This window comes from Lagopus leucura, unplaced genomic scaffold (assembly GCF_019238085.1).
Source record: "Lagopus leucura isolate 7727_CA_CO unplaced genomic scaffold, USGS_WTPT01 Super-Scaffold_810, whole genome shotgun sequence".
In the NCBI taxonomy this organism is placed as follows: Eukaryota; Metazoa; Chordata; class Aves; order Galliformes; family Phasianidae; genus Lagopus; species Lagopus leucura.
Window position 1 is genome coordinate 8,506,683 of NW_024962261.1, and position 25,089 is coordinate 8,531,771.

Here is a 25,089-nt window from a genome sequence, read left to right on the forward strand (position 1 = left end):
GCTAATGGGAATGTCCATAAATTAAGCTGAGTGTGATAGTGTGATGGGGAACACAAAAACAAGATATCTGCTGGCTTGAGAGCAAGGAGCATCTGTAAGAAGCACAGCTGGGACCTTGAAGTGCAGCTGCGCTCCTGTGAACTTGGCATGGCTGAGATAGCCTTGCTAAGTGCAAAACCACAGAAGTGCAATGACAAACATTGTCTAGAACAGTGGAACTCAGTCTGAACATGTGGAAATTGGCATCAGCTGTAGACTGCTGAAGCTGGAAATACAGAAAAAGCAGTCTGAAAAAGTCAAAACTATTCTGGGAAAATAGACAACTGCATTGTCTATGGGCTATTCAGTTGAATCATAGAAGTCAGCAACATCTATTGGCTGTGATGGTGGTGTCCTACACTCATTTATGTCTGCAGTGACATAAAAATGTCTCACTTTCTACCCAAAATGTAGCATCTTTCTGAGACCCCCCTCTGTAAACCTCTCTGTCAGACCTGCATGAGCCGGAATGGGTAGGAGCCACACTAGGGGTGCCTGGCTGGCTCCAGACTGTGGTATGAATCATCATCTCAGCACAACTTTGTCCATCATTGATAAGCACCAATTGTAGGAGTAATTTGGTGAGTGCTTTGAGATAGTATAGAAATGTATATGGGCACACATCTAAGTAATTGATCGTAATTATATATTCTTTTTACTTGTAGTGATATGTAATTATTTGTCATATATACTTGCTTTACCAGTAATAGTATTACTACATTACTACAATAGTAGTAATGCTATGTACCAACAGTTTGCAAAGAAATTCAATGAACAGAAAAGCCTCTGCTCATGGCTTCCCACAGGAAGATGAGGGGCAGTCAGCTGCAGGCAGCTGAGGAACAAGTCGGACGAAGCCAGTTTGATTGCATTTCTGTTGGCAAGAAAACTGCATGGAACACAACGGGAGATAGTGAATGGTGCTTGAGAGGGCAAGGCTACAGTGCTCAGGAGGCAGGCAGCCTGAGGAACCAGTGCTGATGTCCAGAAGCAGTCCAACAAGGTGGTTTTGCACGGTAGAGCTGCATGTGCTCTGCATGGGGCACCTCTGCCATCAGTGGAAATGGGAGTGGCAAGTGGGGAGCAGCCCTCTGTCTCCAAAATGCACTCATGCAGGTGGGTGGGCACGGGTGCCCCAGCCCGGATACTGTACAAGCCAGCCCTGCATCTCTGAACTCACACAAGTGCCGCCCACAGCAATTTCAGCATCCAGCACACAGGACAAGGAATTAATTATTGGCTTTATTTCCAGGAAAACATCTGAAGTCAAGGAGAGCTTTTCTCAGTGACAGGCATTTAGCTTACAATGACTTGAGGTGATCTTAAGAACCCACTTCTTAGCACACCACAATAAGATCATCTCACGGCATATTGCCCACTGGTAACAACTTGTTTGGCTTGGTGTCCTGGAAGTGCTGCCATGTGATGCAAGCCTCCTACGTGGTTGCAGATGAAGCTGAGATATAAAACACGAACCAATTACTAGCTGCATATTTAGCTTTTGAGCAAGTGGAAAGGTTTCTGTATTCTCTTGAAGGACAACTTGCTGCTCACACAATAGCTGCATAGCGACAGAAGATTACTTCTTAGTGCACTGGGATCTGGACAAACAGTCACCAGATACTGCTATGGCTATAATTTCCTTCTACTTACAGTACTTCTGTAATGCAAAATAAGTTACTGAGGGATAAAAATACTGAAGGTAGCAGGAGTAATAGAAGAAGATCCCCACAAATCAACTCTCATTACATGGCTGACGTGCCCGCCATGCTCTGAGTAAAAGAGAGAGAGAGAGAGAGGGCAGGGGAGTAGAGAAGGGTCTTTCCTCTACGATAAGAGTATTCTAACATGGTTACATTAATAAACAGGAAAACTAATTAACTTAAATAAAGGAGTAGAATTTATCACTCTTTTGAAGTTTGGAGTGGACTGAGAAAATCAGACATCTTAAACAGGAGGAGAAAAGGAGGAGGGCTGATACCAATCAAAGGAGGATGTGTTAGATAGCACTGGCATTACAAGGTAAAACAGAACAAAGTCAGATGCCACAGTTCAGGTTGTGTGGGTAACTGTATGAGGCGCTGCAATGGGTAGTGATGACACTGCCTTCTCACAACCGCATGTCACAGCACAAAGCCTGCGATAGTGCACAACATGGGTCCTGTTTGTGAAGCCAGCATCTACTGGGTCTTGCAGCTGAGGGATCATGTGCATAGCAGCAGCCAACCCAAATTCCCAAAGTGAATGCAGAATTACTACTATGTGCATTCCTTGGACTTACAGAGAAATGTAGCCTTCTAGAACAGCTCAGAAGTTCTCATGCTTCATCCCCACCTACAGATTTCTTTCTGATATCCTCAAAGACAGAGATTTAGATATTATAAATTTAGCTGTTCTTCACTTTTTCTACTCTGCAGGCTATTCCTTGCACACATGGACAATCTGGGAGATTCACTGGCTTTGTTAGCTTTGGGGTCTGCAGTATTTCAGTGCTGGAGCAGTGTTTCTTCTGTGGCCACGCAACCTGATATATTGGGCCAAACATTGCTCTGACTTGCCACATGCCATCTGACACCATCAGGTATGTTAAATGCAGTGAGAGTCAGGACAGGATGGGTCCCTTAGCATCAAGAAGAGATGCAATTAAGGCAAACGAGATCTAGCCCTTCCTTGGTTGGTCATAAGCCTAATTAAAATTGTCCAAGCAGGAATATATATTTTAAGCCAGGACTTTTTGTTGTTGTTGTTTGTTTCTAAACATGGGCATTCTCATTTTGGGTGGATGTATTGCCTTGGAAATAGATCTAAAGTATACTACAGGTTTTTGAAGTTGGAGCTGTTCCTCCGTTGCAGGTTATTCCATCTGCCATACAAAAAGAAAAAAAGAATTAGAAGTACAGTGTAAGTGCACTAGAATCTCTTCTTATTCACCACAGCAGAGTTTTTGGACTTGTAAGATATTGAATGGTCAGTGAAATACCTGCAGTACCTTCATCTAGAGATATCTGCTATGCAAAGTAATTGTAAATGCAGTTACTTTGGAATTGTTTTAGAGTTAGCAGAAACCTTCTTCACTTAAATACTGATTACTCAGTCACGAAATAACTCCCCAGAGGTCATATCCAGAGTATTTATTTTCAGTACTTTAAGAATGGAAATGAGATAAGACCTGTAAACTCTGTTATTTGAATAATGTCTAAACTAAGGAGCTGTTCAGGGAGTAGCAGTGGACTGTAGTGCAACAAGAAGATGCTTCAGTGCAGCCTTCAGAACAGAGGCAGCAAGTTCTGACAGGGTGGTTTTCAGGCACCTGGAAAGGCAGCCAGGAGCCTTCCACTTCCACCTTTCTCAGAGCCAAACCAACCCTCAAGATATGAAGTACGTGTTAATATGAGCTTTCATCCAGTGTTCACTGCAGCTGATGGACTGATTCAGTGCTATCCAGATTAGCCCACAGAAAGTGGCAAATAGATTCAACCCAAATAAATTGGCAAGGTGCTAATTTGGGCTAGAAATGGGATGAACTACTACCCCAGGAATGTGTTAGCTATTTTCAAATCCTCCTGCTTCACAAGCTGTGAGATGGCACATCAGCCAACCCTGTACAAAGAGATGTGTCCCTGCACTTCTCCAGGGACTACAGACAGTGCACAGAACTTCTTGCTGATCCCAGCTTCATGGGAGCTTGTGCTGCATGTAGCCCATTTGTAAGGCACAAGTAGCCCCCTATGCTTCCAATGCCTTTCTGACAGCCTATCATGGTGCTAGGCCTTGAAGACAAAAATGTATTTTAGAGTCCTATTTTAAACTTTGCTAGTGGAGCAAGGCTGAGGAAACTATTATTGGCATCTGACATTGTTGGGGCTACAAGTCTTGCTGCAGGTCTCAGAGCGTACTGAGTAAGTGAACAAAATTATCAGTATTGGTTCTGACCTTTCTGTGCAGCCATTTTCTCTTCCTCCTTCTTCTTCTCTTCCTCCAGAGCTTTCATCTTTGCATCATATTCATCAGCACGGGTCTTCCACTCGTTCCTGTTGTTCAGCAGCCCATCGAGCATGGGCTGAATTTCCTCATGGAAACGTGAAAATTCCTGACCAAAATACAGCCATCAATGCCATGCAATGTGGAGGTACTGACTTGCCACCCATCCTTTGCACCCAGGACTGGCCCTGATCCTTGCCTGCTGAGCTGGCTACACAAGGAGGGCACAGATGGCATGGAGAGGGGCCCTGCAGCATCCTAGAGAGTGCAGCTGGTGAGAGGAGGAATTTCATCCCTCCTGAGCAGGGGGAAGGATGTGTCTCCTTCTCTCCTTCCCTCCCTCTTTCCCTGTGCCAGGAGGAGGACAGTGAGTTCTGTCTGCTGCTCCTAGTCTCATCTGGTATACAGATGATTCCATGCTTTTCTTGGACTTGGATCTCTTTGAAGTCTCCAAACATTTTTTCTTCAAGAGGTAGCAGAACAGATTCATTGAGAGATGGGAATCCCCTTGTTATCTCCTCTGCCTGCCCTTGTGCTCCTGCGTTCTGTTGCTGCACCAGGACTCTAGACACTAGGACCTGAATTTTGTGTTGAGAGAATGGTGTGCACACCTTACAGAATATAGAATGGTGTGCTTACCTTATAGACAAACGTGCACACAAAGTCGATGAAACCCACTTGAAGCTTTGGGAGTTCAGCAGCTTTCCTCCTGTCCATCATGGGCTGTGGTAGGACACAATCACAGCATGATATATAAGAACACTGCACTGGAAAACACTATTCTTTTTTCTACTCAGTGTTGCCCTGTTGTGTAAGCTGGGCTGTTCTGCTGTGCTGTCCATCACCTCTCTCATCTTCCTCTGAAGAGAACTGGAATGGGTTTATTTCCTATGCTGTTTCTGTAGAAATTTTAGACAGCTCTTTCTTTGTCTATTGTGAGATCAGGGACAGAATTTTTCCTTTCCCTCTCTCAATCAAATTTCAATTCTATAAAACATTTCTGAACATGGAATTATATTTTAATATGGTCATTTTGCTTACTGAATCATTACTGTATTATTTATGTTGCATCTGTGGAGATATACTATGAAAGTCTGATTAGTGATTTTCTTAAGTCTACTGGGTCTGTCACGGCTTGGGATATTCCATGATTTAAAAAAAAAAAAACAAACAACAAGCTGAGATGGGTGGAGACAATCTCAAGGAATAATTCTTGGTTCTTTCAACGCCAAATTTAAATATTTTCCCTATTTGAATGACCACTTTTCTGGTGGATTTTGTCAAGCCTGGGAGCCACGGGAAAACACATCTCTGAGAGCATCCCTGCTTGCAGTGAATCTCTATTTACTGTCTGAACTGCGCCCTCTAGCTCTCACAGGATACTTACAATGGGCTGCTGCTGAAGGACGCTTATTTCTAAGTCCCCTTGCTCCCAGAATTCTGCTGCTACCAGGAGAGCTACCTACATTGCCAAGGAGAGAAAAAAGTAAAATTAGCACTGATTTTGATTTCCAGATGGACTTTAGGACAGGGCTGACTCTGAAGCAAATGTCACTTCTAAGCCCTGGGTTGCTCCACACCCACATCCAGCCCCTGCCTTTCTGCTGGGAAGGGCAGACAGTAGCCATGGGATTGCGCCTGAGTAGTGATGGCCCAGATATCGTTTTTGCACTTGGACTTGTCAGCTCACTGCTCATCTATTAAGAAATGTTTCTAATGTGTCCTGCAAGGATTTGGCTTGTGATCACAGTTTTATGGTTTTCTATTAAGACTTTTTCAGCTGTCCTTTTTTCCATACTGAACGGGAAGATGGATTTTATTTATTTTTATCCTCCTTTAAATTTTAGTGTTTCTTACCTAGTAATTGATTAACTTCAGTTTAGGAAGGAACTCCTACCAGAAAAACAAACAACTAACAAAGCAGGAGGTATTGCACTAAAACAACAACAACTACCTGAACAATTTCCTTCTTTTTTTCTTTGCTCCATTTGGTGAATGTAAATGCCCTGCAGATTCCAAAACTATAATTTCAAAGATTGATTTATCCATCAAGAATATTATTATTATGAAGTATTTTCAGTAGTTTTAGTAGGAAACTTCAACACAGTTACTGAGTAGCTTAGAAACATACAATGCTTTCAAGTACAAGCTAGAGAAATCTGGCAGTATGTCAAGCACCTGACCTTACTCTGGACTTCCCAAGGCTTAGTGATTGCTGACAAATCACAGGCAGTCATCATCATGGCCCTAAAAACAGAAAATAGATTAGTTTCTTCTCTGTAGCCCTGAGGCTCAGGATGTGCATGTCCTACCAAATGTCTCAGTTCAGTGCTGAAGTGGTGGATAAAGAAAGGCAGGCTGCTGTAGCCTTGACTCTGACTGGGACATGGATCGAGAACTGCTTCATGGATCAAATGGGGTGCTAGGAAACTGCTCTCTTCTGACACTAGGAAGTTCATCCCTTCAGTCATTACTAGGCTGAACCTTGTGCCTGTAGGCTAACTCATCTGAGTTCCTTGCAGATGTGTAACAGTGAAAACTGCAGCAAGGTTGTAGGTACAACTCATCACAAGCACAGAGTGTTCTGCAGAGCCTCTGCTGGCTGCAACAGCATTGTGCAACTCAGATGGATTTTCGTTAGGAAGAACAACTCATGCATGAGGTTCCCTTTGCTCTGCCTTTGCAGAGCAATACATTTTTACCCTGTGGTTTTGCCTTGCTTCTCCAGAAGATCCAATTTGAGTGGACACTACCACATGCTGGCCTCCTCCTAAGGGCAATGCAAGGATGTACTGACTGCACACAACACCAGTGTGTTTTTTTTTTCCTCACTCAATTTACATTAGAAATCAAAAACAAAGGACTGTATCAGCTAGGGACTATTGCTTCTGAAGCAGAACAATGTTTCTTAAAACCAGACCTATTGTGGGTGTGTGCATGCTTTGTAGCTCCAACCACCCAGCCCCAGAAGAGGGACACTACCACATCTCTAACCCTCAAAGAGATGATCTACTCACATGACAACTTCTTTCTTTGTAGTCTCCAGAGACAGGTAATCAGTCCAGGCAGTTGTACTGTCATATGTCTTAGACTCATCAACAATCTTCTGAAACATCGTTCTTTTTCTTTGAGAAAAAGAAAAAAAAATAAGTTCCAAAAGAATGAAGTAGGTGTGTTAAAAATAGATGTCTGTGCTCCCAGTAGACATTTTCCTGGCAGTTATGTCTTTAGGGAAGCCCCCAGCAAAACCAGGCATCTTCACTTGCTTCTTTTAAGTAGAGGGAAGTATTGTAAATGGCTTAAAGGAATAATAAGCAGAGTAGTGAGATTTGAGCAGGAAGCTTGAAAGCATGTGCTACTTCAAGTAATGCATAATGAGAAGAGCTTCTGGCTTTCCTGACAACACAAGAAGGCTTTTTGCCTGAATGCTGAGCAAACAGCAGAAACTTAGAGCTAGCTTAGGTGTTAAAGCACCTGTAAGACTGCCTGTTGCTCAGTTTGATCTTGTTAATATTAGTTATAAACCTAAATATGGGAAGCAAATTCCAGGGAGGGATTTATATACCACACGCCCACCTTTTGAGTGGCATGAAATCTTGAAAAATCTGCTGGTTCAGTGCTAGTGACAAAGAAGGACCTTTAGGCCATATACACAAAGAAGCTTGACTATGTGCTCTGTCCACATTTTTTCACCTGGAATCTGATCTAAATTAATTCTTCACGTACAGATGACAAAGACCAGCTAGTTCCTACCTGGTATGGAAGGGAAGTGCAGATATCTGTTCCCATACAATCACCAAACCTCCAAAGTAAGTGAACTGGATTAGGGCTGGGGTTAGGGTTCCTTCCTCGTAATCTTTTTTCTTTTTTTACTATTTATATTGTGTGTAACCATCCTTCAGTGTAAAACACAGAAGTAATCTCTGGCCCTGTATTTCAGAGCACATTTTGAAAGTTCTTTGCTACTTAAGATGTCAAATATCATAGACTTCCAGCTTATGCCCCAGGAAATTAGTGGATATGACAACATGGTCCTAAGTTTTTGGCTTTGGTGAGTGAAATAGACTATGAACCAAGTATTCACCTATAATGAACCACTTACTATTTGAGTTGTGTTGGTACTCTCCCAGAGAACTTAATGGCCAAACCATTGACCATTAGTAAGTATTTTTAGTGCTGAAATGTTATAAAAAAAATCATCCCTTTATTTTGGTTAGGGGATCATACGGGGCCTTGTTGCAGACAGGAGGCTGAAAGTCAATACATGATATAATTAATCAAATTCAAAATTCTTTTGAACAATTTGAATTCTTCCTGGAAGCTCTAGTACTGACATTAAAAACAGTCCTCCATAGGCAATGTCTGTGAAGATGTTTGCTACCAGAGGGGCTCTCAGAGCAAAACATCACACTTTGTCTATGTACAGCTCCAGCTGCATGCAGCTCTTCACCCACAGTGTACGTGACCAACTTACTTGAAGTAGAGTGCCAGATCTGTTGCTATAATGGCAATATCCATCAGATGAATCATGTGCTCGTGCTGTCTCCGGTTGAGGTTCTGGCATATATTCAGTGACTGAAAAAAGAAAAGGAAGCTGCAAAATGCAAGTCCTGTGCTGCTGTGAGCTACTGGGAATCTTGCTTTCTCAAAATTGCTTTTTTTTTCTAGAGCTGCAACTTGCTTCCCTAAGATCTGCTGGTGCCTGGTCTCCCTCTGTACTCATGAGCAGGGTCAGTGTTTGCACCTTGATACACCTTGAATTTGCCAATTTGCCTGAAATGGAAAGTTAGCTGGGGGGGTGTATTGGCCTTGGTTCCTCAGGACTACAGGAGACAATCTTGTGTTTCGTGTGTTCCTAAAGGGGCTAATGATATGGCTTCTGAAGAATCCGGGTCATGTAAATGTTCTGGTCACTAGTGAGAAGAAAACACTTGAGAGTGGAAGAGAATGAGCTGGCTGTAGAACCTCAGAAACCCAAACCAGAGATATACCCTGTGCTCAAACTGTGGGCCATGGGTCACAGAATTTGACAGCCTGGTGTTTACTGATTAAAAAAAAAGTCACTGCAGTTAAATTACTCAGGCTTTTATATTACAGTTAATAACAAACCTCTTCAGAGAGCAAAAACTTTCCAAAATCCAGGTGATGTCTCTCTAAAATTGAAGATCCATGAAGTTTAGCTAAAGGATTTTGAGATCTGGTAGCATAAGGGAAAAATAAAATATGTTAGTATAGCACTTAAAAAAAAAGTATCCTATCTGATATTTGTCATGAACATTCAATTTATCTAGCAAAAGCTTAGGAGTAACATTGTCAACAGGTGACTCTGCTTATAGTTATTTGTACACTGCATATAATATTCTTCTGCCTGTGGATTTCACCTAAATTGTTTTTCTTGGTAGAACTTTTGTTATTGGGCATAATGAACTTCTTGTTAAGTTCCTGAAAAAGTACGTTTTGGCATCTGTTAATAGGAACTGAAAAACCACTGGTCCTTGAACATCTTCCTAGGCAAAGTGCAAGACGATCTCATATTCAAAGCACTTGTGATGAACTTGCAGCTTCACTTACATTTTTTCAAAGCTCCAGAAAGCAGTGGGATAGCACAGCCAAAAAGCATTGCAGAAGAGCTATGATCTGACACTACCTTGCTGTTTTTTTCAATCAGCTACTGGAAGCAGAACTCACATCCTCACATATGTGATAGGTGATAGGTTTCTGCAGGCAGCAAAGTCAGTGCTATGCATAGTGCTTTCCAGCAGAAAGCATGCTTCCTATGTCCAGGATGGTCATGGAAGCATCCTGCTTCTCCTGTGATGCTCAGACCACTAAATGCCTGCATTGCACCTGGCCTACCCTGTACCAACAGTGTAGAGCTTTGGTTTAACCAAAGAGCTGAGGGCAGCCTGCTAGGAGGCAGAGCCCAAGTTTACAGTATGCAGAAGAGAGAAGTTAATTGACAAGTAAGACTGTTACCCTGCATATAACAGAGCTGTGCTTAGTGGGATCACAGCCTGAATCCACTCCACGCAAGAGAAGCAGGAAATGGTTGGAAGTGGCAAGAAAGCACTTACTTCATCTGGTAGAGGTTGTTGGTTCCTCTGTGGTCTATATCATGGCACAGAGCAGCAGTTACCATTGCAAAGGCTTCAAGGTCTGTGTAGTAGCGCTTCAGTTTGCCTGTCTGGAGGGTGAAAATGTGCACGCCATCTGTTAGTATGTCTTACAGGAAAAGGTATGGGACTGTGACTTGGACAACCCCCACTGAGACAGCCCAGGAGAACTGGAACAAAGATAGATATTACATACAGCATGTTTAGATCAAAATGGGGAAGCAACTGGAAACAAAAGGTTTCAGACTCAAGTAGACGCCTGTCGTGTGTATATGCTTGATGCCCATCTGCAAGGTTGGTTGCCTGCTGCTATAGCAGCATTATGCCATTGGGGCGCTTGCACCCTGACAGCTACCTGCATGCCTTCAGTGCTGGGCCATAGGGCTGATCCATCACAAGCCTATGGTGACTAGAGCACTTCTGATGCCTCTGTTCTTTTGTGGGCATCTCTCACCCATGAGAAATGGCACTTTGCTACACTCATACTACAATCAAAGAGTCATCAAGATTGTAAAAGACCACTAAGATCACCAAGTTTAATTGTCAGCTCCCTCCCACCATGCCCACCAACCACATCCATCAGTGCCATATCCACAAGGTTCTTGAACACCTCATGGAATGGTAGTCCACCACCTCCCTGGGCAGCCTCTTCCAATGCATTACTACTCTTTCTGAGAATAATTTTTTTCTGCTATCCAACCTGAACCTCCCCTGGCTCAACTTAGGGCCGTGACATCTCATCCTTCCGCAATTCTCCAGGGAGATGAGGCAGACTTAGCAATGGGCTTACATACGTGGCTGTTCTGCCTACAAATGGGAAATGTGTGGTTGTCTTCATCTGAGCTAGTATCACTCATTGCCAGAAACTACTGGAGGAAAGGATGTCCTGCAGTCCTTCACCATACCATGCAGACGGATTAAGCTGGAGGCTCTTCAATACCAGACATGTCTGTGCCTACAGTGCATGCAGTTAATGTAAACTGGGGCCTCATATGGTGCTAGAAGTGACAAACCAATCCTATGTAGGGTTTGAAGGGAGCCCTGCATGTCTCCGAGCCATGACATCTGCCTTACTTGGGGTAAAGCCGTGCCACACAATGAGTAGGGATGGTGTTACCTTACCATGAGAAGTGTGAACATGGTCTGTGCAACGTTGAAGCCATGGCGCCAGTTGTGGTACGTTATCTTCCGGTAGCCTTTACTGACAGAGTACACAAACCTCACCAGAACCTGAAATTGGGGAGGAGGGTGTTTGATGTCAGCTGGCTTGTGGGTGAAGCTGACTGCTGCTGCTTTTGGAATAAAGACAATGCATAGAAATAATGGATAGCGGTCAGACCTTCAAGAGAGATGGCTCTGTAGGTCTGTAGAGATGGAATGTTTATCCCCTACGTGGTTATAATACAGAGCATTAAATATCAGACTGTTTTTGTCCACCTGTGTTCTGCTTATTTCCCTTGTATCTACAGAGGTTTTTTTCCATTGGAGAGGGAATAAGAGAGTATTCATTATTTTAAATCTTAAAGGGGCGGCAGAGAATGGCTGTTCTTCACGTCTGCACCAGGAGCATCGTTCCAGAGTGGACATTTTGAATGCTTATAACTGACTCGTGCTGTGGGTAAGAAGCACAGAGGTAACCCTTGTGCAGAGCCCTTCGTTTCCCTCCTGCACTCCTGCCGGCCACTCCGGTACGTGCGGGAGGGACGTGCGGCGGGAGGCTCTCTGTGCAGCAATCCGCGGATCCCACTAGATGGGGATAAAACCCACAGCATGTGCCGAAACATCCCTCGAAGAGAACGGGGAACGAAAACGCGTTTTCCTAATCTGACTGACACGGACTGTTTCAAAAAGCCTTGAATTTGCGAATTGAAGACTTTGGGGTTGAGTAAGGTTTGATAATAAGGTAGGCAGATTTTTGCACAGTGCAGTCTCAGTCTGTAGAGGCCTGGTAGCAAACGCATACTGGTAGCCCACAGAGCTTCCCACCGCTGTACAGAGCAGAAGTGGCCAGCTTCATGCTCCAGACTGATGAACGAGGTGGGGGTCCTGGGTTAGGGTTAGTTACCTCCTGTGGGATCTGGAACTTCTTCACCACGCCAAGCTCATAGTACATCTGAATGCCACACTTCACAAGCTCCAGTTCAGTGCAGTCGAAATCTGAGAACCTGAACTCATAGATTTCAAACTTGCTGGGCCCTGGGAGTTGCTCTTTCTGTGAAAGGCAAAATGGTTTGTTGCTATGGTATTTATGCTGTCTCTAGAAATACCTGGAAGTGGTTTTGCTAAATAAGAAGTTATCAGTCTGATGCTGTTGGAAGACATCTGTTTCAGAATGTGACACAAAAACAGCCCTAACAGGGCTATGTTAGAGCTAGGGTTAGGGTTAGGGTTAGGGTTAGGGTTAGGGTCAGGGTTAGGAGCAATCGCGTTACTTCCAAAGGACCTACATGCGCAAGGATGAACAACTTTTTACATAAGTAAATATTTTCCTTGAAGGATTTAGTACAGATGAGCAAAAATGTTTTCCCTCTTCCTCCGTTAAAATAGCCCTGTTAGTGGGGGAGGAGGGAGAACTCTTTTGGTCTGGCACAAGACATTGTATGCATTCTGTTAAGCACTCTTCTTTTTAATTTGATGTAGTTTGGAGAATCCAAACTTGTCAGGTCTTAGACTCAGGAAAAGTTTTAAAGTTCCTCATTCATTCTTGTGAAGAAAATGTATGATAGTTCAAGGCACATGGCATGTTCCCAGTTGGACTCTGGAACCCCGTGTGATAAGGAGGCACTAAGCAGGCACTTCACAGGAAGGCATTCTCTGCTGCTTGGTAATCACACAGAACACAGGAGGGGCAGGTGTGTTTCACCTTTGCCCTTCACCATGTGCCTCGTTGATATCTACCAACTCCAGCAACTCTCCCCTGCCTCCACCCAGGCAGTAGTTGTTTGCTACACTTCCAAGTTCACCTGCACACTGCCCTTACCAGAATACTTGCCAGCTCCTCTTCCTCACACTCGCTTGGCTCCTTCCCCAGCTTTTCTCGTGTTGGCTGCAAAGAGCATGGACACGTTACACTGACTACTATATCTTACAAGATTGTGTGCTGTAAAGCTTGGGGGTAATCCAGGGTGAAGCTACAGGAGGCAGCTCTGATAAATCATATTTTCCTCTCAGACCCTGCTTTTACTTCTGATCCTTCAACATATTCTTCCTTGAAGGAACATTATCTCTTGCTTTAATTTTGGCTTGTTTTTCCTCCACTTGAAAAATTCCCCTAGAAAATTCCCTGTGTCTCAGCCAGGCTTAGCGACTCTGTATCTTTTGTACCAAGATGGTTTTAGGATATAAATTAGCTCCTCTTTCACACCCTACAGCCTGCCCTGAGCAGCATCTGCATGAACCCACCTCCAGGCCTGGCTTAGGCACAGCATGCTGGGGCAGAGAGCAGAAAGCCTCAAGTCAAAATAAAGACTTGTTCTGTTATAGTGTGAAGGCTTCCATGGCTGGAAGACTTTATATGGGGTGGGAGACCTTGTCCCACAGACACAGCTGCTGTTGAGCACTGACCAGTATGCTAACAGGAGTACTGTACATTGCAAGTCATTACCAGAATTTCCTGAATTTCATCCTTGTCACACTTCACGTGGTAGAGCACCATATCCTGGGCGATATCTTTCCGGTTCTCCAGTTTGTTCATCTTATCATATGTATCTGTGTTGAGTACTGACCAGCCCAAAAACTGTGTCAGGGACTTGGAGAGGAGAAAAAAGAGAAACAGTGAAGTAACCAAAGTGTCTGTTTCCTATGGCCACAGAAAGATAATGCTGTATAATATATTATTATAGAAACATGAGCTCCAGTCTGGCCTCAAGTTTAGCAATGAGCAATTGCATGTTTGTTCCTCTAACTGTTCTTCACCACAGCAGCTCCCCAGCCGGTGGATCTGCCTAGATCTTAAGACTGTCCATACCATGCAGATTCGAGGACCCTTTGTCCTGGGAAAACTACTTGCATATGTTGTTACAAGTATTCAGTATACTACCCCATGTCTATGGGAAAGGCTGCAGTCACAACCATGATAGCAGGTTAGGAACCCTCATATCAAGGGAAAGCATGATGGTCTTGTCACCTTTCACATCTGTTTAGTCATACTTTGTTTGCTTTTATCTTATTTGCTGCTCAGTGGCCAATTTGAATTGATTTTTTTTTTGCTTGGTTGTTTATTTGGTAGTAAAAGTATTTCAGCAAAGGCTCTGATTGATAATGGATGCCAAGATCTATATGTGCATGTTGGATTGAAATAAAAAAGAAGCATTTCTCAGCCACAGTGGCTTCGCTTAGCGCTACTGTTTGTAGATTCAGCAGCTGGCCACACCTTGAATCACAGCCACACTGATTACTTCTGTGTAATTGCCAGAGGGAGTTGCCCAGCAGTATCTGAGCAGAGGTCAATATAGTCACATTACTACCTCATAGCTGCTGATAGCTAGGTGTCCAATCTAAGAATGCTGAAACAGAATAATCTAAACATAGGTGAATTTACAAATTTCAAAAGCATCCAACTTTCATTGAGTCACCTTCAAAACTTTCCATCTACTGCATAACCTATTAAGAAACTTAGTTGCAGAACACTGGGGGATGTTTGCAGGAGCGCTGTGAGAAAAAAAAATAACCTCTCTCAACCATATGAACTTCTCCCAGCCACGGTAAGGAATTATACCTCCATCAGGGTCTCATCCTGTTCATCAAATGGTTTCCCATCTTTTCTGTTAAAAAATGTGACAACGCCAACAATTTCTTCCTTTTTGTTGACTATTGGCATGGAGAGAACATTTTTGATAGTCCATCCTGATTCGTCTAGAGGACCTTCCTTGAAGAAATAGCAAGCAAAAAGACACCATATGCTTAATTTGTTTTCTAAATACAGCAGCAATCCAATTTCACATCATGACTTCTGATGAAAAAAATACCTATGTGCCTGATATTGACTCTGAATTACATTTCTGTAAGTAAAGTGGAATGCTTCATAGAACTAGAAGTGTTCACATTACCTGAAACTTAAACATCTCGTCTGCAGCAGCATTCATAATATTGCAAATCTAGGGGATCACAAAAAGAAATACATACGTATTTTACAAGTTAGACACAGAAGTTGATTAAAATGCCAAAACAAAAAAAAAAACGAAAAGCAGCTTTAATGAAACTTCATTTCAGAAAGCCTTAATGAAGTCCAAGCTATGCACTTACAAACCCACTTTCAGCCACATATGTTGGCAGTCCAGTAACTAGTGCCCAGTGATCCGGCGTAGGATTTCTGATAGAAAGAAAATGGAAAAGGATAATTAAGAGTATGTATTTATTGAAAGACGATGATAACAGAGCTGGCTGCACAATCTACATATGCATTTCACTCTCAGCTATCAAGCAGTTTTGTTACTTTCAAAGGACCTACATGCACAAGCATAATTTTTTACACAAGTAAATATTTTCTTTCAAGGATTCAGTACAGATTAGCTCATAGAATATACTCAGCAGAGCACTTGAGTTAAGAAAAAAGTATTCCTGGTAGTGAGGGTCATGTTTCAGAGCTACAGCATAGAGAAAAAGAAAAGAAAGTCTCCGGTTAAGAGTCAGCCAGATTAACCCTGCTGAATTTCTATTGTGGGAGCTTTTCTTGAAGCATGAAGGTGCATATCAGGTGGATATTACTGCGTAGTGGTGTGACCAGCACAGGTAAAACTTCTATTGTGTCCTCAAGGAGACCTTTAGCCACATCCTACAGCAGTTGGACAAGTGGTGAGTGGAAGTGCTGAAGGATGTGGGGAAGTATGCCGGTAGGCATCTGAGGATGTGGAGGGTGCATGTGTATCTATATGTGGAAGCAAGATACATGAAGATGAAAGTGGGTGGCTAAGAAGCTTGATGAGAGGGGAGCATTCTCACCAACTCCTGCAAATGCAGCCATTTATGTTTCTCTTCTCATGTTTTGTAGGTTGAGGAGAGAAACACCATACAGAAGTAGCAGTTTGGAGAGTTAAACCACTAGAGAAGAGGATGGTTGGTGGGGGAAGAAGAGGAAGAAGAGGAAGTTGGTGGGGCTCTGCTTCTCAGAGCCCACTGGAATGAAGCCCAAATCTACTCCGCAAAACTCAGTGGCAGGAAGTGAAGGTGATTTTCAGAACGAGAGTCTCAGGGTAAAGAGAGGAGGAAAAGTCAGAGACAGCCTTGAGGGGGGTGACCAAAGGAGAAGAGAGCAGAAAAGAAGCTAGAGGACAGGCAGAGGAACAGGAGGGACTGTGTGGGTCGAGAAGATATCCAGATGAATGGTGGGCAGGGCTGCGACTGCAGATGCCTCAGCACCAGGGCAAGCTGGATGGGCTCAGAGGCGAGCACAGGAAAGATACCAAGGAGTAGTGATGCCTTGGGTTAGCACAGACAATGGCAAAGCTGCAGGCAGTCAAAGCAGCTCATTCTCACACAGAAACAATTGCTTGTTGCAGTGGTTCTTGGAGCCTGACTTACAAGCTGGGAGAATCCCACTGCCCTGGAAAAAACCTTTGTCCCACATAAATATAAGTTGAAACAGCATCCTACATTCTGGCTTCTTACTCAGTCTTGTATGAGTCCTCTGCATATCTCTTTATGAACATCTTTAACTCAGGGACAACCTTTGTTTCCGCTGCACTCTGTGTCTTTACCAAGCACACACAAACAGTGGCAGCAGTCTGGGCACTTACGGGATGACTTTAATGTCTTCTTTTCCATGTAATATATAATCGATGACTTTGTAAAAGACTATTTCCTGCAAATAAAAAGAAGAGCAGTGTTAAATATAGTGGTGAGATAATTCATCAAGACAATAAGACTGTAAGACTATGTAAGACTATAAGAAATATGGCTGTCGCTTACTCTGCCATCCGGAGTGCGAGGTCCTGAGTAAGGGGGAACTTCTCCCAGCAGGACAGGCCATAGATCAAAAAATTCCTGTTTTTCAAAGAAAAGAAGTATATTTAGAGTAGAAAAGTGCATTTTGCCTCAAATTTCAGAGTAACTGCTGCTTTACTATGCTGGTTTTGGTACTCTGTGAACAAGACATGAAACAACATGGCTAGAGCAAGGCTGGGCAGCACAATGGTGTACCTAAGCCAGAAAGAGTCAGGTGCCTTACAAGGTTGCATATGGCCATTTACAGCTTATACACAAGACATCAATCAGTGAACAGTGTGGACTGTATGCACAGAGCAAGCACCTATTTCTGTATTTTCCATGTTCCTCATTTTCCAGAGTGTTTCAATTGGGCTGATTTTCTACCTTACTATACCCAAAGAACAGTTTCTACTAGGCTATGTTATAATGCTTTACCAAAATAATGATCTTTTAGTATATCTCCTCACATGACCAAGTGCTGTAAGGGCTCAGGCAATGTGGTGGAAATCAAAGTCAGTGGTAGCCTCAGTTAGCCTGACCCCAAAGTAAAGCAGAGATGCTATGTAAATGTTGCTGTGTAACTCCCATGTAAAGCTTGTCAGTCAGCTTGCAAACAATCAGAACAAATCGGAGCTGTAGAGGTAATTCAGATGCTCTTAGTCTGCATTTCCTTGAAGCCAAATTTCACCTTGAAGCCTTGATAATATGCATGTGGATGAGGTCTTGAAGTGAGTGCCTGTTTTGTTGCTCTACTGGCATCTCATTTTATTTCTAGCATCCAAAGACTTGCTGAGGCTGTGCTTGCAGTGTGGGCTTTGGTTGGGATTGATGTTTGACAATTAAACTGCCTGCTTTGGCAGGGGGGTTGGACTCGATGATCTCTGGAGGTCCCTTCCAACCCCTACAATTCTGTGATTCTGTGATTCTGTGATTTTGTCTCCATTCTTGTCCTCTGCCTCTTCAGATAGTCCCATCCCAGTGATAAACTCTTTATTCTCCTCCTCTTTTCTTCATCCCATGTTTTTCATTTGTACAGTGGAATTAAAAATGCAAATCAAAGCAGGAATAATGACTTAAACCTAGCTTGGAGTTTGACTGTCCTAATAAGCCTTATCTCCACAAATCAGTCAGCTATGGATAGTAGCAATCAGAAATATCTGTAGCTCATCAGTGAACACTCACCTTCTGCTTTGTCATATCCAGGAGGCCTACTGAGTACCTGTCACAATTCAGATATGCTCTCACTGTATAGAAGGCCTTGTGGAATTGCCTCTCAATATCTGTCAATTCCTCAAAGACCTTGTTAGCTGACCACAGCAGCACCTGCAGGATAAAAGCCAATTGTAAGCATAGCTTTCCCTTGAAGCTAGACTTCCCAGTTGTGTTTGCATTAATAAGGTAACTGTGTTGTTTTTTTTTTTTATACTACAGTCCCAGTGCAATAGCAAAAGTGCAACTGCAAAGTGTAAATTCATTGCTTATTTACACCGGGAATTACTAAGGAGAGATGCATTCTGAGGACTAGTCATGCCATCAAGAGTACTGTGCTAAGGGCCAGTCTTACAAAGGTAATGGTGCCAAACAGACTGTACACTTACTTTTTATATCCAGGAGTAAAATCTTGCAAAGTCTAAAGGCTGGAGTTGGAAATATTTGAATCAACTCTTTCCTTAAAGGCTTTGCACAGATCTTGTGTGCGCATTGTCCTATGACCCTCTACCCCATGCAACACAGTGTGGATATAACCTTAAGAAAGCTTTTCCTACTAGGCCATTTCATCTGTAAAAATGGAGGTTCTGCAGTGAATTAGGCAGATGTTTCTAATAGTAAAAAGTAGGTCTTTGTGGTCATAAGGGGAGCTTTGTTATCTCTGAAATGATAAGGAAGCCATCTATGCAGATGCTGACCTTTGCTATTGCCTGTGTTCCTGATTGGGCCAGGTTGATTGACAGCTTTGCTGTCAGAGCAAAGGAAACAACAGTGCCAGTGCCTAGAAGTGCTGGTAGCCTCTACCTGAAGCTGACTGGACCTATGCTTGGAACACGGAGCACTACTGCTTGGCCACGGTCAGGAAAAGTGTGACTCATTGCTTCTCTGAGGGCTAGCAAACATCATATACAGTTCTGGCCTGCATTGTTCTCTGTTTCTGACCCTTGGGATGTGAAAGCTCTGGCACTGTTGTAAAGGCTAAGGTCTTCACAACAGCAATACTACTAAATACTACTAGCATCCCACAGATAGGACAGTGTTGTTGCCATGCAAATTGTTAATGGAAAATAAGCAGTGGCTAATCGTTGCTCTTTTACTGCATGCAATATGTGAGGCTGAAAGCCACAAATGCAGTGACAAGGATTGAAAGAAACGCATTACGGAAGGGCATTATGTGGTCTTCTACTAAGACTCTAACAGATTACAGTCTAACAAGCAGACTGTGTTCTCTTTGCACATGATGTTTTATGTGCAGGTGTTTTTTCAATATAAAAATCTTACACATCTTTGAGAATGTTGTTTGCTCAGACTGTACTGAGGTAGTTCTAAGTCTAAAGCAACAAACAGTGTTAACTGTTGCAGATACCTTTTGATCTAGATGGCCAAACATCTGCTAGTTGAGCTAGTTTAGTTTTTCTTTTCCGCCTTTTGTGGGATCTGCTAATACAGCGGTGACATATGGACATCTGATTCCAGGGTTCAAGCCCAGGTCAGAACACCCTGCAGGATGCACTGGTTCTTCCACATCTTGCCTATGTGTTTTCCTTTTAGACTCCATGCCCCCCTAGGCCTACTAAGCCCTCAAGAGGAATGAACTTTGGCTAACTCTACCTCAGTTAAATTACTTAGCATTGCTAGATGGCTGTATCACCTGGACACCATTCACTGGTTTGTGGAAAGAACTGTGCAAAGAATAAACCATGGGAAAAACTTGTGACTGAACAGGTTCCATTATATATACCTGAAATTCATTGATTTCTACTGAAGGAGAGAAATAGATCAGGCAGATGAGAATCATTCTGCTTTCACTAAGAAGAAATTCTATAGTATTTTTATAAGCATAAAAGATAATATTATAGTGTTCTTAATTGTTCTGGGAGATCTTTCAGTGCTGCTGCCTGAAGTAGATAAATGCCTCAAGAGTGTTCCATCACCTGAACTCTGCACAATATCTGTATTTACCAGCAAACAGACACGGTGAAAGACTGAGGAAGAGGGAGTATGTGAAAGCATCCAGGGGCTGCCTTTTCTTTCTGCTCTTTAGACACAAATCTCTGAAGCAGATCATCTATATTTCTGAAACCAGAAAAAGTGCTTTTGATTTTAAGATACAGCCCAATTTGCATCCTTGCTCTTACCTGGCCTCTTCGAGTTTCACAGTTGTGAAGATAACTCAAGTGATAAATTTTCAGGTTTAGGGAGGCAAAATTCAGGTACTTCAGGAAAAGCTGTAAAGAAAAACAATGGACTTGGGTCAAGTAGCAGTCTCATGTATATTGGATTTCATAACACCACTTCAGCAACGTCATGGTAATTCTCCTGGATAAATGCTTTGCTTTGCACCGGTGTGAGATAAGGCTTATCCCACTGTAACTTCCCTGAAAGATTTCTGAGATAAGCATCTTCATAATAAGCCTCTTCTGTTACAGGGTGGGTCCCCTGTAGGGAAATTTACACCATGGTGCTTCAGTAAAGCAGACATCCCTAATGTAGAGGGATGTATTACCCATGTTATACATGTTGTACAGCAATGCAACAACTGAACTATCGACCACTTACTGTTTCATCAGAGTTGGTGAAGAATGGGCCGTTCAGCTTATTAATAGCCAAAATGACAGCAACTAGATCTTTGCCATTCAAGATGGGTGTTGCAAGGATGCTTTTTGTAGTGTAGTCGGTGAGCTCATCAACAAATGAACTGAACTGGGGACACTGTTCAAAGGAGAGTTTACAGATTAAGCACTTTAAACAATATTTGTAGCCTTAAAGCCAAACTAAAGCATAGATTCTTGAGGCAAACTGTCTAGAGAAAAGTTTTGCTTACAACATTGAGGAAGATAAAAAACTAGTAGAAAATTGCATAATGAACAGGTAATAGAACTAGTATCAAAGAACTGGCTATGGCTGCTGATTGATTGCAATACACATGCTTTTTACAAAGATCTTGCTAACTATAATCATTTAACATGTTGAACTCTGTCAGAACAAGGAGGGTCTTCACTAATCATCCTCAGACAACTGAATTCCTTCATTATAGCTCCTGTATAATTTTCTCCAGTGTTGTATTAACACTGCAAGGTGCACGTAACTAATTTCTATGCAGTAGTGCGTAGCTACAGTTTATAAACCATGCTTTATATTACAGTCACTAGGAATCTCATTCAATCTCATTTGTCTGCATGGAACAATCTAGACCTTGGCTCTCCTGATAAAAAATTGTTGTCCAGAGGATTCCCTTCTCTATTAGTGTATCTTCAGCCTTAGTCTTACAGTTACAGTTTATCATTCCTTCATGAATGAAAGAGCAGCAGCAGGCATGGGAAATCAACCTGTAGCCACTATATGTGCCAAACGTTTTTTTTACTGATATTGGGGAACATTAGGAAAGATGTTATGGCGACCTCAGTACAAACCACCGTGGTGTTGGACCTTTGTGTTTGGGATAGTGGGCAGGATAGCTTTGAGGAGGATGCAGCAGGCACCAACTACGTTTTCCTGGCACTCTCCCCCAGCACTCTGAGCAACTCAGCCACATCTCTCCAAGGAGCTTGTTGGACAGGGTTGCAATATGCAGATAGCAACAGCAGGGTTTGGCTGCACAAGGAGTCCTGTCCTTGAGAGAACTGCCATCGGGAAAGCACTAGGTCATGCTATAGGAGCAGTATGAAGAGAACTCAGTGTGATGTCATTGTCTCTCAGTGCCAAAAGAAAATGAAACATAGAAAGGGTAATGTGAGGAAGGCAGACAGCCCAGTGTCCTGCACAGTGACATACTCATACTTCTTCTCCTTCTGATGGGAAATGTGGGAAGGGTCTTACTGAACCATCATCTTCCTGCTCAGCTGAACGAATTGTCAACTACAGCTCCTCTTATCTGAATTATTAAAAGCCCAGAGCTTTGTTGTCTCTGGTCACAATCAAAATGTTGCTCCTGAAAGAACTATCACTCTACCGCACATTCTCCCTACATATCCTCTACTGCTAGCCTTCCCTGCCAACTAGGGTAGACCAAGCATTTAAATGTTTGTGTTTCCTTCAAAAGAACTGTCATAATGGTGGCAGCACCTGAAAGAGTTACAGTTGGAGTGCAGCTCTTGGCTCCCAGTTCTGAAGTCCTTACTTATTCTTAGAGAAATGTCTGAAGAGAGAACCTTAAAATTTTAAGTCATATTCTGATGCATATTCTGCAAAAGAATGACTGCAAAACTAAGTCAATATCTTAGTGTGTTCTATGGAGATCAAGGAAGATTTCACCAAAGCATTTGGATATGATCATACTAAGCAACAAATGGGCAGATGAACAGATGGTCTCTGTATCTAGCAAATAATAGGTGGAGTAATCCCAAATGCCATATTTGGGTCACATGGATTTTAGTTTTATATCTACGATTAGGGCAAGCAGATTGTAATTCCAGCCATTCAGATTTATGTGATTCAACTGAGGAGTATGAGGGGTAGGTATTGTTATGAAGGCCATAGGAATGAAACACTGAAATTCCTTGCACCCCTCTCAGTACTGCACTGCACAGTGTCTGCTGAAAGAGTGTGCTTTTTGCTGCTTTTTGGTGAAAATCACCCATACTCAGGTTACAATTAGTCCACATGCTAGACTATTTGGTGAATAAAGAATTGGTTGGATAGTCTCAGCCAAAGGGCTGTAGTCAACAGTTCTATGTTCAGGTGGAGGCCAGTCACAGCTGGCGTCAGGGCAATCCCAGATAGGTATATAGACTGGAGAAGAACTCACTGAGAGCAGCCTTGTTGAGAAGGACTTGGGAGTTCTGGTGGATGAAAAGCTGGACACGAGTCATCAGTGTGTGCTTGCAGCCTGGAAGGCCAACTGTGTTCTGGGCTGCATCAAAAGTAGAGTGGCACCAGGGAGGAGGAGGGAATTGTCCCCATCTGCTCTGCCCTTTGACGCCCCATCTGCAGTATTGCATCCAGACCTGGGGCCCCCAGCACAGGAAAGGTGTGGAACTGTTGGAGTCTGCCCACAAAGACAATCAGAGGGCTGGAGCACTTCTCCTATGAAGAAAGGCTGAGGGAGCTGGGCTTGCTCAGCCTAGAGAAGAGAAGGCTGTGGGAGGACCTCATTGAGGCCTTCCAGTATCTAAGGGGATCTTATAAGCAGGAGAGAGACCCACTTTTTACATGAACAGTAAGACAAGGAAGAATGGTTTTAAACTAAAAGAGGGGAAATTAAGATTAGATATCAGAAGGAAATTCTTCACTCAGAGTGTGAGGCAGTGGCACAGGTTGCCCAGAGAATTTGTGAATGCCCTGTTCCTGGAGAAGTTCAAAGCCAGGATGGATGGAGCCCTGGATAGCCTGAGCTGGGGGGTGGCAATCCTGCCCCATAGCAGGGGGTTGTAACTGGATAATCTTTAGGGTCTCTTCCCACCCAAACCTTTCTGATTCTGTGATTCTATGACTATGATTCTCTGATGAGTTTAGCTTCACCTCTCTCCATAAATGCAGTTGGAAGCAACTTACACACGGATTACTGGTGCATTAGTTTTCACTACACACCAATTCCAGTGCTCCCAGTTGTGGGACCAAGATGCCCTTCTGTCTCTTCACCCCTTTGAACCAGTAAGCATGCAAGCCTTTTGTCTACTGAGTAAAATGAACAAACAGCAAACCTACCTCACTGACATCCTGGATGTTCATGGTTTTCTTGGTTTGCGCAACGTAGCCCACAATGCCTAAGTCCAGCGGGTAGACTATCTCGCAGTCAGGGGAAACCAGGCATTCCTCCAGCGTGCTTCCCTCTTGAATGTTGAAAAGCCTTGTTGCAAGTTCAGGTGTGCCGTTTCTTTGCCTGTACATGAAAAGACTACAGCGATCAGCATGAATAAGGGACCTGATTCTTCTCAAAGTCTTGAATACAATTTTCTCCATGTTGATGCTTTCTTGCATGTCTTGTATCAACTCAAAAAGAATTTCACTTTCATTGTCATCGCAGGACTCTGTTTTCAGTTTCTTCTCAAAGTACTGCTTGGCAAAAGCAGGGTTGCCATCAAGAAACTTCTCCACGTCGTCTTCACTAATGCTCATTGTGAATGTCCTGAATCCTGTAGTAGTCCAATGATGTGGTCTATGCAAGAAGAACTCTTATTTCTGATGTAGTTCCTAAATTTTCATAATAGAAGATGTTGCTTCTAGAACAGCCAGAGATGATGTACCACTGCAAAGAGAGATCGTCATCAGGAAGGTATTCCTTTATAGTGCTGGAGGTGAGTCTGTGGGAGGACAGATCTTCTCAACCAAACAGATTAGATGACCTCTACAAAAGCTTTGAGTCAACTTTCTTCTTCTTAATCTAAATGCAAACAAAAAACTGAGTATTCACCATATCTTAAAGCACTCTCCTTTCTCTTGGCAAGCAGAAAACTTACTGAAATAATTACATTGTAGTAGCAACAAAAGAGAAGAGCTGCATCTTCTAACATTGAATAAGCTCTTTAAAGTCTAATTAAATATATACTGCTTGGACCTAATCCTCAGCTAACAAGGTGAGCATCTTATTATTTCTGCTCTCCCAGCTTGTCTAAGAAACATCTCTAATAGAATGTTAAATATGTCAGTCTTTAAAGCTGGATGGAGTTACTGGTAGACTACGGCAACTATAAATTATGATTACTAGCTAGCAAATCTCTCTGCTGAAGTAGTTAATGAACCTAAAAAGAATGGAGGTTTCCATTCAGATTGGGTAGATACACACACACTCCAGGTGTCCATGCAGATTCTAGATCAGTTCTGTGAGGCCTTTACGATAGCAAATGAATAGAACTTCTGTCTCCTGCTTTACAAAAGAATATTA

The 25,089-nt window shown here is 42.8% G+C and overlaps 1 protein-coding gene across 1 annotated transcript; it reads right to left on the reverse strand.

The window, feature by feature from the left end:
• Positions 1 to 2,621: 2,621 nt before the first annotated feature.
• PDE6B (phosphodiesterase 6B) lies at positions 2,622 to 24,323 on the reverse strand. The gene is made up of 22 exons (XM_042866258.1): positions 23,913 to 24,323; positions 20,826 to 20,978; positions 20,405 to 20,494; positions 18,240 to 18,380; positions 17,040 to 17,114; positions 16,868 to 16,932; positions 15,378 to 15,444; positions 15,182 to 15,229; positions 14,851 to 15,000; positions 13,738 to 13,881; positions 13,114 to 13,179; positions 12,199 to 12,345; positions 11,256 to 11,363; positions 10,095 to 10,204; positions 9,130 to 9,217; positions 8,495 to 8,595; positions 7,038 to 7,145; positions 6,204 to 6,267; positions 5,408 to 5,482; positions 4,660 to 4,743; positions 3,973 to 4,129; positions 2,622 to 2,902 (listed from the first exon to the last, which is right to left on the reverse strand). The coding sequence occupies exons 1-22, from the start codon at positions 24,321 to 24,323 to the stop codon at positions 2,844 to 2,846; spliced, it is 2,511 nt and encodes an 836-aa protein (XP_042722192.1). The 3' UTR covers positions 2,622 to 2,843.
• Between the last annotated feature and the right edge of the window lie 766 nt (positions 24,324 to 25,089).

What these genes read in the sequence shown, in the direction of transcription:
- PDE6B (XM_042866258.1), bottom strand. Translation starts at nt 24,323, where the DNA reads ATGAGCATTAGTGAAGACGACGTGGAGAAGTTTCTTGATGGCAACCCT. An exon ending in AACAACCTCTACCAGATGAA is followed by an intron (nt 9,218 to 10,094) that starts GTAAGTGCTTTC and finishes TTATGCTACCAG; the next exon opens with ATCTCAAAATCCTTTAGCTA. An exon ending in GAAAATGGCTGCACAGAAAG is followed by an intron (nt 2,903 to 3,972) that starts GTCAGAACCAAT and finishes TTTGTATGGCAG; the next exon opens with ATGGAATAACCTGCAACGGA.